The sequence below is a fragment of the Hydractinia symbiolongicarpus genome, chromosome 1 (assembly GCF_029227915.1).
Source record: "Hydractinia symbiolongicarpus strain clone_291-10 chromosome 1, HSymV2.1, whole genome shotgun sequence".
NCBI lineage: Eukaryota > Metazoa > Cnidaria > Hydrozoa > Anthoathecata > Hydractiniidae > Hydractinia > Hydractinia symbiolongicarpus.
Window position 1 is genome coordinate 12,423,494 of NC_079875.1, and position 15,531 is coordinate 12,439,024.

The 15,531-nt window shown below is 32.4% G+C and overlaps 1 protein-coding gene across 1 annotated transcript; it reads right to left on the bottom strand.

The window, feature by feature from the left end:
- Positions 1 to 2,022: 2,022 nt before the first annotated feature.
- Positions 2,023 to 12,645, bottom strand: LOC130639822 (neuroendocrine convertase 1-like). Its single transcript, XM_057447104.1, has 10 exons — positions 12,294 to 12,645; positions 9,591 to 9,695; positions 9,245 to 9,370; positions 8,331 to 8,468; positions 7,892 to 7,968; positions 6,494 to 6,755; positions 6,195 to 6,407; positions 5,674 to 5,774; positions 4,990 to 5,220; positions 2,023 to 3,955 (listed from the first exon to the last, which is right to left on the bottom strand). The coding sequence occupies exons 1-10, from the start codon at positions 12,510 to 12,512 to the stop codon at positions 2,860 to 2,862; spliced, it is 2,568 nt and encodes an 855-aa protein (XP_057303087.1). The 5' UTR covers positions 12,513 to 12,645; the 3' UTR covers positions 2,023 to 2,859.
- Between the last annotated feature and the right edge of the window lie 2,886 nt (positions 12,646 to 15,531).

Below are 15,531 nucleotides of genomic sequence, written 5' to 3' on the forward strand. Positions count from 1 at the left end.
ATTCTAATCAAATGTAAATGATGCATTTACTTTTTACGTCAAAGTTTTGGCGAGCAAAAAAAATTGAGAAATTACAAATGACTTCATCTGTTCATATGGTGAGAGCGACGCGCATTTATTAAAAGATGAATAAAAATTAAATGGCCATGTTTGGATTTGGATATAAATTTGCATTTCGACTTTTTTTAAAACCTAATATATTATACCATGCGTCATGATATTATTGACAAGTGTTTTTTTGTTTTTTGCTTATTCATCCTCATATTTGATTATTGTTTATTAGTTTAGCTTTTTGATTATAATATTATATATATTTATATATTTATACATTTTACCTTATTCATATTTTATCTTTTGTTTATAAATTTATTATGATTATTATTTACACTTTTTACTTCTTTTGTTTTAGTTTTCTTTATACATGTTTGTTTGTAACTTTTTGCACAATACAATGTATTATATAACGAATACGGAGATATTCCGGATTTTTCGAGCTTTGATTTTTTCATTTTCTCCATTCCCAACAAAATTTTCGGCAAAACGATATCAGGGAATAATGCGGTTAAAATTGCACTGTCCAGTTTTCTGCTTAAAATATTGTTTTTTCGTCGAAGATTAACAAAAAAGGTTTAAAAGCAGACGTTCAAACAACGGAATAAAGGATATGAAAAACACTAAACCTGCCTATTCCACAAAAGTTTCATCCCAGAGCTCTTTGAGATACATCTTGAAGGTATCTTGAACCTGTCTGGTCAAGTTATGGATTCTGATTGGTGTTAAACAAACATGGCGGTGGAGAGACGAAGAATCGAAGTATGCTCGCGTTTGATTATGTCGTAACTAAGCTTGATATAGGCTATATATATTTATCAAGAACATAATTCCATTCTTCCTTTTAAAACATTCACTACCAATATTTGATCTTTTTTTACATTAGCTAGCTTAAAGTCCCTCATATGGCCTACCATCCAGGCTAAAGCGAGCTGATCTACTAACTAACGTGATAAAGGACCTGACTTTCTTTTTCATTCTGTCATTAGCTAGCTAAAAGTGTTACTGCCTGCAAATGACGTGACAATTTTACAATTAGTTGTTAATTAACCAACTATCAACTTAAAACGGTCCTCCACGTTTAGCAAACTAAGCTAATCAACTGGTTTATAATTGAACTGTGTTTTATTATTTCTTTAGTGTGCGTCTTTGTACTCGAACTTTGTTCGAAAATTTTAATCTTCAAATTTAAATTAAAATTAAATGGTCTTAGGGTTGCATGCTTTACCAATCATTGTTAAGTGCACACCAAGCAGAAATTTTTTAAACATTAACCCGGTAGCTTCGCTTGGCTTGGCTAAAATGCATTACAATGTTTTAATTGCAAAGTGAAATTGCTTTGGAAAATATGAAGATTCCCGAAATGTGGAATATGCGTAAGAAGAGTAAAAATGCAACAACAGGATTTTTTCTCTTTTTTTACGAAGAAATTAATAAAAAACTTGTTCCTTGGGTTTAAATTATCAAAATTAATACCATTAAGAAAGTAACGTACTCTTAATTAACAGTTAAATGACCTTATCTCAACTGGGTGCGGTAAAGAAGTGTTTACATAAAATCAATTCAGCAAACAAAATTAACCATTAAAACAATCCAATGGAGACATAATGGCGACGACAAAACAAATTTTTATCTACCAGGCGCCCCTCACTAATTAGTTTTTTCGTGCTATACTATATTCCTACTGAATATATGATACAACAAAAAACAAACAAACAAACAAAAAAGCAATCAAAAAAACAATATAAATAAAAATCAGCAACATAAAGCTCTTGCCATTGTTGTTTACCAAAAATAAGTGTCACATCATATTTATTTACTTTTGCTAATACAAATATTAATGTACATCAATTAACAAAGCTAATGGATAGCAAAAAAGACAGCCAATAAAGCAGATTTGCACAGAAAATAGGGTTTGGTCAAGTAACATTAATTTTTACTGTCAACTAAAACTCAATCACAACAATGTCGTTATTTTGAAGATTTATATATTTATATACCCAACCCCCCTCTAATAACTAATGGAAAAATAAAATATTTACAATTTTTTTGGAAAAATATTGTAAAAATCTTTGCGAGAAAATATAGTAACTTTACCTCCATGATCTATTAAGTGAAAAGATAAAGTTGTTACAAGAAGGAGTTTAACTTCACGCTCTGTTTGTTAGTATGTTATTTTAGCCTGTTTTGCCATCGGCAATAACAACAAAAAAGAACAGGTGATTTCGAACTCAATTCCTTGTCTTCATCGGTCAGTGAACAGGGCCGGCAAGTCGTTTGTCAAATGAGAAGGGGGGAAGGGGGCAAGAATCAAAATAAAGATTGTCTAACGCTATCATTGTTTTCGTTGCATCAAAGTTCTTTTTTAGAAAAAAATGTGTGACATCATATCTCCCCCCACATTATCTTTCCTCTGTCTCACCGGGTCTGGTGCAAATGTAAAGATAAAATTAAATGTACAGCTGAGAAACATTAAACTCCTTCCAAAACTTATTAAAACGTTAACACAAAACACAATAAAAAGATCTTCGTTCCTACTGGATGTACGTGCGTATTATAAAATAAAAGGAATTGAAAACACCAATATCTTTGTATACGTGTTTAAGTGCATAAAAAACCTTAGTCTGGTTAACAAAATGAGTTTGAGAAATTATTTCTTTCGAAAAACACATAATTCAGCGATACTTTAAAATTTGGAATTCTGATATGGAACTGCGTATAGAGTGGTCTTAAAAAAGAAATAAATTCAATACTGTTACACCATAATTTAAATTAACAAGTCTAATTAATAGTTTAGCTACAATACTTTTACCTTCTTTGTCTTTTACTATGTAACCTAGCTAACAATTGTATCAAGGAGTTCATTTTTTTCTTCTTTTCAATTGCTTCTTCTTCAGCAGATCTTCTAGCATTTAGATGTCCAAAAAAATCCCATAAATTTGCATTAGGGTCTGTGTACACTTGCATACTATTTGGGTTAGGTCTAGTCCATGTTACAGAGCGACCAACTAAGGTTGTACGAGGATTAGTATTAGCTTGCTGATATAGCTGCGCGTTATTAACTTGGTTATAAGCTGGTTGACCAGTAAATAAACTGGCATAATTATGGTTATTGTCATAAGCAGGGTTATTAGTACCATAATTAGGAGCAGTGTATGACGGTATATTATTTCTCTGATAGTTTCTGTAAGCATTTGTATTGTAGTTATATTCACCTCCCATCATCCCATTCGATGCCGTGTTTTGAAAGTTCTGCTGTAGACCAGCGTATGGATTTAATACTTGACTCGGCATTATCGATGGTTGGTTTTGCACAGCAACTTGTTGATTTTGCAAAATAGCTTGTGTTGGCGCCCCATGGCTATTATATAAATTTGGTACATTGTTTGGCGGCACTATTGTTCTTGATGGAGCGCCATTTTCACCAAAAGTATATGTAATTTGCGTGATTTGTACAGATGATTTGGCGTTCGTTTTTGTGTCGTCGGCAACAGCCTTCTTGTGCAACGGGTTTTCTGGATGTGTTACGTTTTGATGATGAGGTTTCTCTTTGGTACCGTGCAATATTAATTGCCAGTCTCTTAGAGTACCCGTGTTAGACCTTGACTCTCCGCCATCTTTAATCTCCAAAATCCATTTCCCGCGCGGATCTTCACCCCACGCATGCGTCGTCATAAAAGCCCATTTCTTAAAACCTTCATCCGATGAATCTTCGCTTCTTACTGGAAGCAAACATGATCTGGTGCCCATAGGAGTTACTAAGTATATCGTTAGGTCACCACGTCGTGTGTATTCAATAGTTAAAATTATCTGCACATGTTCTAAGTACCTAATTTCATCCTTTGAACCCGCACAGCCATTTGTTTCTATCTCCACTGACAACGGTTGGTCCCAGCGTAGAGCCCTAAATAGAATAAACAATGATAAAAAGAGGTTTTGTATGAAATGACATTGACATTACTTATGCCATTAAACAGGTAGAAAATGTTGTAAAAATTAAAAATTAACGTTTGGGAATTAGAATAATTGAAATGAAGAGGGTTTAAATTAAAAGTAGATATTTCAAAGAAAACATTTTACGGTTTTTCCATTCAGTTAAATTTTTTTTACCCCATGCAGGTGTCCTTAAGGGTGCCCGTAATATTCAATGGAAAAACTTTGTGACTTTTCCGGGATAATCGATTGAATGAAGTATCATTTCTTGTAGTTAATTAAAAAACAACAGGGACTAACTCAGTAATGCCAGTTATTGCCACTCATAGAGAATATAGTTGCGATGGAGTTAACTTTTAACTCACATAGGGGGGCAAACAAGCTGGAATCGTTCTAAAATGGCATTCAAAGCTAGCAGTAGGCTTTTTTAGAGAAAATAGATTAGTGCCAATGGAAATATTGGTAGTTTTCTGTGATGTTTTACCTGGAAAATGAAATGATAAAAAAAAAAATGAAATGCTATACTTTATTACATTTTGTTAAATTATAGCTTAGATATAAGTGGTTTTAAAAGAAACTATAATTCAGAAAATTTGCTATAACGTCTACCACCAAAACGATTTTTTATTTATATGATGCCAAATGACATCATTGGGAAAAACCAGTCATATTTTTTAGAAATGTATATTCTGTATATACGTAATTAGTTGATGATTTAAACTAATTCATTTGATATTTTTATTTTTTTTATAGATGAATAACTTTAAGAACATAGAAGATATAATTGACTTGTTAACAATGCTGATGTTTTAGATATATTTGACTTAATAGTTAGTACAATATTAATGAAAACGTTTATTTGCAACAAATCTTCATAGGTTTGGAATTAAAGGGTAAAAATCATTGGGGGAACAAAAAAAAGAGAGAGTGAAAAAATTATAAGGCAGGTGGGCAACTAAACAAATTTTGTATTGAACAACTCATTGAAAGAACTACACAACTCACTTTGCAGTGGTCATCACTTTCTCCTTACACTCCTTTTTCTCGGGTACATTTTGAAATATTTTTCTGTCAGCCATACGAACTAACCGGTCAGCATCTAACAAACCAAACCCGAATTTTTCATTCATATGCAAACCAATCCCATTCATTCTCCAATCAGGATCATGTCTTAAGGGAAACCAGTTGGCCGTGTGCACTACTAAATGCTGTACGTCACGCCACGTCAGCTTTGGACTAGAAAAATATAAATTTAAACGCTAGATAATGAATAACAGTAAAAACATATTACGATATGGAACAAGCAAAAACGAAAGACGCTATTTTTTGCAAAGAAGTATAGGCGATCAATTTATGGTTGCTACAATGTTAAAAGTTCTTTGACTGTTAACTCCAATGTTAAGGCTTTATAAATATTTTTTATGCGCACCATTCCTGAACATACTGTGCATATTGTGAAAATTGATGAAAATGAGCATGAATTCAGCAACGGTTTATTCGTGTGTCCATGCTATTCTCCATTAATAAAATATATTTTTATTTCCTCTCCGTGTAAGCAGATAATGAACGCTGAGCGCTGTGTACAAAACAGCCTTAATGTAGATCATTCTTAATACTTATTTCCTTTTATTTAATTTGATTCTGACTTAGATTGGTCTTGTATTATCAGAGTATCTATAGGTAACCTACTTCTTTTCAAGCGCCAGTGCGATTAGTCCTCCAGCTAAAGGTGCTGAAGCTGATGTACCAGTGTGACGTTCTGTACATTGATTGTGAAGATCAGTTGTCACCTAAAATGTCATTTTTTAAAAAAATATTTTGTTAAAACGATTCGAATCATTTTGCATAATATCTGGCATTGTATAAATATGTAGTTTTAAGTATGCATATGTATTGGGATCAATTTAAATCTTACTCCCAGATCTTTTCTTATCTCTACCAAGTGTTTTACCTTTCCATCAGTTTATTTTTGAAAAGATATTTGTAAAAAACAGTAATTATTAAACTTACAAAGCTATACTGTATGAACGTTCTTTAAATAAGTAAATAAAATAAACACGGATTGGTTAATTAATATATACTGTGCCTTGACGAGATGTTTTAGAGCAGATTTTATTCTCCAATACCCAGGAAAAATTAAATAAATTTTTAACAAAACTTTGAAACAACATTTATTTAAAATTTGCAAGGTCTATATGTTTAAAACTTACAATTCTCTGTTCTCCATGTGCACCGCTACTGAGAGTAGTAGCAAGAGTAGATGAACATGCTTCACTATACCATGGACTTTCACCATGATCAGAACTTGAACTTATTGAGAGGGTGTATATACTGGCTGTGTAACCATCACAATTACAGCTGTCGTCATGACGGCCACCATTTCCTGAGGCCCACACATATATTGAACCGAGACCTCCCCGACCCTAAGATGAAAAACATAATAAATTGTTAAAACGTAGGATTTGCCTACAAATTTTCCGCTAAAATATTTTTCGATAATATATTATACCTTTGTGATGCCGTTAAGGAAGGCTGCTGATGCCAAGGTTCCTGGTCCTTCAACTGTCATACCATCATCACTAGGTCCCCAGCTAGCGCTATAGATGTCAATGTATTGCGGATTTAAACTTAATGATTCAGCTTCAACGCGATCTGTGACTCGCCCATCCAGCATTCTTACACCACCAACTTTTGCGTTGTATGCAACGCCGACTCCACATTTAGTATTATTAGCTTGCGCTGCAACTTCGCCAGCACATCGAGTTCCATGCCTACAAAATCACTCCAAATTGTTACGTGGAGTCCTTAACGTTCTTCTTATTCTGTTTACTTTCTACAGAATCGATATTTTAGCTTCATGATTATTTTCATATATTTCACTAGTGCACAAGTTCACGTAGATACAAATAACATTCGAAAAAGTCGTATAGCATTAAAATGGAATGCGTAATATCATTCTGTGGTGAAGTGAGAGAAACTGCAAACTAACAATTTATCCAACCAAGGTACTGCAGTAACTACTAAAATCTCACTATACTTAGTTCGTCAAAGTTTATTAGGATTTATTTGTGAGAATTGTAGTCTAGGGTACGTTTAGTTTAACCCTTTTTTGTTATTAGTTTCTGGATAAATAATCAATCTCCGGAAACTAGTTTATCAATTGTTTTATTTTCAGAATTTAATTGACTATTATGTGCAAATCTGGTAATATGAAGGCTATACCATCATAACACTTTTTTAACTCTCCGTCTTTAAAACGAAAGTATTGTTACACTCTTCACACTCTTCTTTGTAAATAATTTTAGTCTAGAATATTGTTTAGCGCCATTCATTTATTTCTTCAAAGCCTTTTTTCTTGTCTGAGTAGCAGATTTGGAAGAAAACTGTCTTGAGTTTTTGTAATGATTTTTGTAATAAATATTATTTACCAAAAAGCTTTTTCTTGACAAAACTTAAGACAAATTTAATGACCAATTTAGTTATTTGACCAAATGAAATTTTTTTCATTGCTGGACGTACCTTTATTTTCTTAATTATGTTAAAAAACCACCGAAATGTTTTTACTAGATATTTAAGAAACTGGTTGTAGCATAAGGCAATACATCCGTCGACAAAATCTATGGTAATACGCCTGCACTACTCCTAGCTACTGCTAGTCATTAATCCGTGGAGATATTCACGGGGTCGCCCGTTCCTTATATATCACATTTTGTGTTTCCTTAGTACAACTTCCTTTCCGCACAAACCAACAGAATAAGAGCATTATAAATACAGAGATAAATAATGTCATTAAACAATAATTTGAAATAATATATAGACTGAAAAGAGAGCCAAGAAAGCAACAATCTCTTTTTTTTTGAAAAGTCAAAAAAGTACAGTCTAACATCTACATCGACGGTAGACTTACTTGTTTTCATTTGTTGGATCATATCTTGGGAATGGATCAGGATCATTGTCATTTACATCCCAACTTGCTGCAGGATCCTAGGATTTAGCAGTGAACACAAAAATAAAAAGGAAATGCCCACTAATTTTAAAACGAAAGAGCTTCGCAAGAATATTTAGAACAGGTTTTTGTTTACACTGTAATAGTTATTTTTATTTTCAGTCGTGAAATATTAAAATATTAGTATTCTATATATCAAAATATATCAAAGTTTCCTGAGTTGTAGATTAGGTTATTTATATATTAGTTATCTTTCTTAGGGAAAATTAGTGGTGGACGGAAAAATTCAATCTGGGAGTTAAATAATTCAGCTTGTTCTCTTCTTGTTACAACGTTGATTGTGATTATTTAATGGTCTTGTGAGTAACTAACACTTTACGGGTCAAAAATTGTTACTCACATAATTTTTCTCTAAATCGGTATGATTGTGTTCAATTCCATCATCAAGAATTGTTACTACAACACCTTTGCCTGAAATGCCAGCATTCCAGACAGGTATTACATTAACGTCTAAATCCATCGAAGAGCGTTTGTCGTCCTAAATATAGCATCGTTTATTTTAGTCTGCAGTCTCAAACAAAATGTTATAGAAAAATGCATCTCTTTTGCTTCTCTACAATTATGGCCGAAAAACAGCCAATAGTCTGCAGTCACACATTACTACTTTTGAACATGTGCAGATCAGGTGAAGAGCATTAAAAATCTTTTAGTTGCATTTTCTAGCTTGGCTGTATTACAGCATAATCCATCTTTTTTGGCACAAAGTCCCCTAAATTTAAGAAAAATGACCATGCTGACGTCAGCAGTGATCACCACCAACCAAATAACCCAAGATCATAAGCTCGCTCTTAAAACTGACAAGTTAACGTTGATAAGTTCTTAGGGAGTAAACCCAACGTAGAAACAGCCAACATAATTACTTTTAGGATAGAACTTCGAAATTGATGATTTTGTCTGCACAATTTTGGCCGAGATTGTATACAGAAAGTAATCGCTGGAGATATAAAGAAAGTAATATTAAACAGGAAGAATAGTGTCCGTTTTGAACTGAAGATGAAATTAATAAATTTAGTAAATTTTTGATTGCTTTAAAAATCCATACGTTGTCTCTATTTACAACCTAAAAGCTGTGTCTCATTTTTTGAAGATCTCTAAAGTTCCCTAAATTTTATCCGACATTTAGTAACTACAAAACACCAACAGGAAACATTAAATATCTGAAACGAAAAACTTCTTTCATACTAGGAACACTACGCTTAACCTTCAGTCCTTTCTTGTAACATTAAACGTTCAGTAATGAACACATAGACTTACAAGGTACCATTGTTCATCCCATAGTGGATCAGCAAATCTCGGTTGAATGCCTCTTGTCACTACATGTTCGTGATGAAGTCCGCGTTTTTCTCGCTTATATTCATGTTGTTGTTGCACCCATTTCACCTGAAATGTGATATGTTCATTTAGTTACTTTGTGGTTTCTGTTATCGAATGATATAGGCAGATCAGAATATAAGCGTGTCAGGAAATGCTTCAAAGTAGATTTTATAGCAGTTTATTAGTTCTGTAGTAGCTTCCATATAAGAAATAGCCATTGGTACAAAGTTATAGAAAAACAAATCAAAGGAATACTGAAATTTTAGCTAGAATAAAAAAAGCGTACATCATCTTCTTGTTTCAGGAGATCTGTTTTGCTGTCCGCAGTTCGTTTTGATCTTTCTGGATGATGTGGGTGTTCCAAATGGTAGTAACCTTCCAATGTACCAATCTGGAATAAAAAATGATATTATGTAAGTTGCGTAATGAAGTAAAACCACTGGACATAAGTTTTCTCATTTTTGATAACCCCGTAATATGTTTTTAAGTCATATTAAAAGTAACGCCAGTCGAATACAATCTTAACATGTAAATTTTCTTCAATGTTATATTTGCTTTATCAATAGTTTTGATACCACTGTTCAGACGAGCCTTAATTATTTATTGAAACATCAGGATAAAGAAATTTTATCATTGTTAATCTGTACAGTCATTTTAAGCAATCGCCTTTTGCTGAAATTTATCAATCAATTTTTTTTGTGGCAGTTTGAAGAAAGATAATTAAAGGTGTGTTGATCAAAATTATGGAACGAATTAAACAAATTGCTGTCAGGTTGCCAGTGAGGCAAACAAAAAATGTGGGATCTGTAAAGTCACATATTTTAATGTTGTTGACACTATAGAACGCTATAGAAAGTACATGGTTGTAGCACTTACAATCGATTTATATGTTCCAACTAAACGGATAATTTTAAACTTTTTGTGAAGTGACGTTTATAATGTTTTTAAATTTCAAGATATAATATTTTATAATAAAATTTTTTATAAGAATGGTAAGGACGGAATTGGTTAAATATTAAAAACAAAGTAAAAACATCTAGAACCCTAGATTTTCTCTTTTTCTTGAAAAAAGTATAAAGAATAATGGAGAACATTGATAAAGGAAGAGATGTAACAATGTCTAACTGTTTGTCTTAGAAAAAAGAAAAAAAGCACATTTAGACCAAAACCAAATTTTCTGGTTCTTATATAAGTGCATAATATTAACTTATATTTAATTATTAATTGTTTGTAACATTTAATATTTTATAGTTTCCTACAAGCCTTGTCCTGTCCTGTCCTGGCCTAAAAAATTTTCAAATCTGTAAGTTTTTCGAGCTCAAATTTCTATAGGTTGCATAGCTAAGCGTTCACAACTGCTGAAAAATCTACTCCAATTATGTTGCATTTTAAAGGTTGACTATCACATTACTGGCACGTTATTTAACGCTACAATGATAAATCAAAAAAAATAGTTCCCGATCATAACCGTCTTAATTTAAAATCACGGGTGCGCAAAATGTTTGCGTTTTAAATGTTAAAGTTGCTGGGAGACAGTATATGTAAGATATAAACGATAAACATTATTTTTTCTAAACAAACAAAAACAACCTGATCAAAGTTTTTTTGTTGTAATTTCTCATTTTTTTTAATTAACAGTTTATTTTAATTTAATAAAGTAATTATGTAAGTTCATAAACTTTAGAGAAGTTTAGCTAATTTTTTATCTTTATTTTCATGATAATTGATATCCGTATAGAAATGAGCTTGTTGCTACTTTACCATTGGCGTGGTGGTCTTGAAGAATAAGGAGAATTAGAGCACTGAGGTCCTTGCTAAACCATTGCGGGAGAAAATTTTGATATAAATGATCTTATATGCGTATTCAATTAAAAACACCAACGACATAAAAATAAATAAATATAAAGTAAAATAAATATGAACAAACTATAATTAAAACGTGAAAAGATTTTAATCAGATTTTTTTATCCAAAAACCTGAAGTAATTTCACAATCTCAACATTAAGACTGATCAGAATTTCTCAACGAAAAGATAGAATATAAAGATCCAAAAAAGTTTTAAAAAAATATTAAACAACAACAAACAACAACAACAATATCAGTACTTTTTAAAGTACTGATATTGTTTTATTATAAACCTATTTCTTATTTAAAAAAGTGCAATGTCTGCAATGCCTATACACAATAATTTTTTCATAAGAAACTGTACTAAAACTCGTTATATTACCAAGCAAATTAAGCATATGTAAAACATTAAAGCGCGTGCGCGTGGCTTTGTGGTTATTTAATTCGCTTCGTAATCACAAGATCCGTGGCTAGTCCACCACGCAAGCATGTTTAGCAAGTGTCTTCACCACAGCTACGGGTCAATCCATGCCATGTTAGGAAAGTTGGGTAAGCAATACCGGTGTATACCTAATTTTATACATTTAGAACACAGGGCTCGCATTGATAACAGTGTCTCCAGTCATGTGGCTATAGCCTGCATATATGTTCGGAATAATAAAAATAGTTCAAGTATTTTTTTTGCGTCCACAACAGCACGTATAAGCATATTCGTTACCGAAGATGCACGTATAAGCATATTCGTTACCGAAGATGCACGTATAAGCATATTCGTTACCGAAGATATAGATTAGTGAGAGAGTAATTATAGAAAAGGTTTATAACTGAATAATTTAATGGGCAAAATGACCAATGTTTTTGTAAGAGCAAAAAAGTTTTTAAACTGCTATATGACATCATTTGTTTCTCTAGGAACACGTATGCTGATGATATCTGAAGTGGTTGAAAAAGACATTGCTTTAGGACCTAGCTATAACCAAGGATGTATAATGGAACTATGGACGACGAAAGGTTTATTCTAAACTTTTCCAACACATTTAATGATAAAACAGCGAAAGAGCACTATCCTTGCTTTCATATAACTCATAGAGCTCACTCCTATACACTAACCATAAACGCTCAAAAAATTATACGGTTCGATTACCTTTGATACTTTTTCAAAACCATATTTTTCAGCTATTCTCTTAGCTCTTTTGTAACTATCAGAACCTTCAATATGTATAGCCCAGCCATTTGTGTAATATTTATCGGAACTGTCCGGTCCATTGTCACTAATTTCCTCCAAGAGAATATGATGAAAACTTGATAGAATTATAAAACAAGCGAATAGCCATGTTTTATCATGTTGAACAGAGTAAACCATCGCATGCTCTTTTGACGTTTTCTTTCTTCGATTCGACTCAACCAAGTGTTAAGTAAATCTTTTTCATTTCATTATTTTATATATTTACTTTACATCTTTTCTCTTCCCATCTAAACAATATAAAAATGATTTCGTAATAAGATTTTTATTTTGAAATATCTAATACAAACTTGCTATTTCTTTCTCTCTATTTATATATTTTTATTATTTCATCTGTAAATTTATTTTTTCAGCTATGCTAACAATGAGTTGGTTCTACCCATCATGCCGAAGCATTCTTCGTTGTTTTTGAATTATATCATTCAACTGCACTAACACTTACGCATGATTGGTTGAATTTAAAAATACAGCTTTATGATTGGCTCAACAAAAACAATAGGTTTTGTATGCATTAAACCAGCTATGTTTGAGGTCATTCAAAAAAAAAGTTTAACCAATAGCGTACACAACTGCGACAAACAATCTTAAAGGTAGGGGGAACGCTCAGTAAAGAATAGAAACGAGATTCAGTAAGAAAGGTAGAGCTAAAACATAGCCAGCTTTTCACTGTCGGTTTAAAGCGGCTTTTAAAAAGTTTTTAATCAAATTACACAATTTGAAGTTTAATTAAACTTTCTGATGAAAAGAACGTAAAGTTGATAAAAAATGAACATTTAAAATGCAAACAAATATCTATGGTTACAAATAAAGGATTTCAACAGTAAATTATTTAAACAGGAGTGGAGATATTGTGGCGCATTTAATTTGTAGTCGTCTATTTCAGGTTGGAGTACCCACCCCGAATCTCTTAAACTTAGTGTTAATACTGTTGTCACCCCATTTGGAGCCATCTACCAAGCGCAAACTGGCTTGTTTGGCAGGCAAAGAAGTTAAAGTAATGTTATAGGTACTCTTGGGTAACGTGATGTAGTTACGATTGGGACAATGGAGTTCCAAGAAATCTCAACTTTAGAGAGACGTTGCTTTATAAGAACAATCGGGCCAGCAATTTATTAAAATCTCAAACAAATTTTTATTACTCAGGGAAAAAAGAAGAAAATATTACAGATTTTCTACTTTCAAATGATATATCGTATGTTCGTGTATACAACAAGTCATACTGTATAATACTCAGACATTCTTAACTTACTAACCGTTAGCCCGTGTTTAAATCCGATAGTTCGTCCGTCGTACACAATTCGGGACTCAGACTTTCACTCGTTGTGAATGGTTATTTAATGCAACCTTAGGACAAAGCTGCAAGTCGGCTACATTTTGAACAGAATACGGGTATTAATAAAAGAGACTAGCCTGCAACCCGTAAAAACATCCGACGGGTTTGCCCGTTCTTTACACATCTTGTTTCCGGTAGACGGATTACGGATATTAATAAAGGAGATAAAAATATTCAAAATTATAATACAAAAATATCCAGTTAAGTTACATTTCTTCGCAGGAAGGTATTAAGAAAATTTAAGGCAAATATTAGGCAAAAATATTCCGTCTAATCAAATTTGGATTATAATGTAAAAAATCATGTGCTTTGTATCGAGAATTGCTACTTTAACCCCCAAATTGTAAAATACAAAGATGCAAGACACTATCAGTTTAACAAGTAATCCTTTTGATTTAAAAACATACTTTTTTGTTTTCCAAAAACAACGTTCAAATTTATTATTCTAATTGGTTGCAATTTTGCTTGATACAATGTCGCAGAACTTGATTGGTCAACGATACATTTGGCAAATCGAAAAAGTTAAATTTTGCAAATTTTCTAAATGAAAAAGAAGGTTAAAACGCGATCGGATTAGTCCAAGTTGACGAATTGAGTTCGACAAAACGATTGGTATGTATTTTAAATTATTTAAAGCAGGCGTTACAACAAAAATTTAATTTTGATATTTGACAGAACAAAAGTGAACAACTTCACAACTTCATAACTCTAACAGTGAGAATTAATTAAATCAAGTTTCTCTTTAAAACTTTCGATGAAAAATTTAACTCCTTTGAAAGTAGCAATAAAACTGGATTTAGCGTGGTTTATAACGTAAATGTTGTCAATCTTTTGTTTCCTCATGTACCTAAAATAACATCGAACGGCCCATGCTCAAATATTTTGTTGTTCCCACGCCAGGTGTGCATTTCGAAAGTGAGCTTAATAGTACGCTGAACACAATACGAATATAAGTTTGTCTTGTTGTGTTATTAGCACGTGCTTGTTCTGAAAAGTTTTAATTTAGCAGTAAGCAAACTTAGAGTCAAGAAAAGCATAACTAGTTGCATGCTCACAAAAAGAAGATATTATGTTTTGGTTAATTGACTTAATCTTCTTCGAATTGCTCGGAAACTTATCGTGTAAACTTATCGTGTTGTAGCCAGCAGACCCAGCATAATTTTTCTTACCACCGGAAAACCGGAATAGTTAAGGTGGAAATTATTAATAAGGATCGCAAACGAATTTCTTGAGTTCAGATTAATAACCGCGCTTTTTAATTGGCTACGTCGAGAAATCCATCGTTTTAAACACGAATAGCTGCACTCACCCGATCAAATATATTTAATTCTCCTATGATTTAAGAGGAAGAAATGCAACCACCCAGCTTTGTGCTCATTGATTAACTTTAATTCAGAGTTTGCTCTCAGGTTGATTTGAATTTTTGGGATTTGCTCTGGCATTCGTTGGCGTCTAAGCTTTCGCATAAGAGAAACTCAATTTATTAACCTCGAAGAAAGCTTAGTTAACTAGGCTAATCCTGTTGCTATTGTACTCATAATAACTAGGTTTGACATATAGCATTTTGAACTAGACATGTTGCTTTCAAGAAATAATATACATTATAGCTTATTCCAGTCTATGCTTTTCGACTATACCCAATCTTTAATTTTTTTGTTTTTGAACTTCTTTACGTCATTATTGTTGCTCCGCTCCAGATCATTGATATAAAACGCGTTCCGCGAAAAACGACAACAACAATTCTTCGAGGCAAAACAGAAGCTAGTTTTCGATGCAAACACAAAACTTATGGACTAGGTTGGATCA

Excerpts from the sequence above, each read along its gene's own strand:
- LOC130639822 (XM_057447104.1), bottom strand. The coding sequence starts at position 12,512 with ATGGTTTACTCTGTTCAACATGATAAAACATGGCTATTCGCTTGTTTT. Across the intron at positions 7,969-8,330 it reads CCGATTTAGAGAAAAATTAT|GATCCTGCAGCAAGTTGGGA; the intron begins GTGAGTAACAAT and ends GCTAAATCCTAG. Across the intron at positions 6,756-7,891 it reads GATCCAACAAATGAAAACAA|GCATGGAACTCGATGTGCTG; the intron begins GTAAGTCTACCG and ends GTGATTTTGTAG.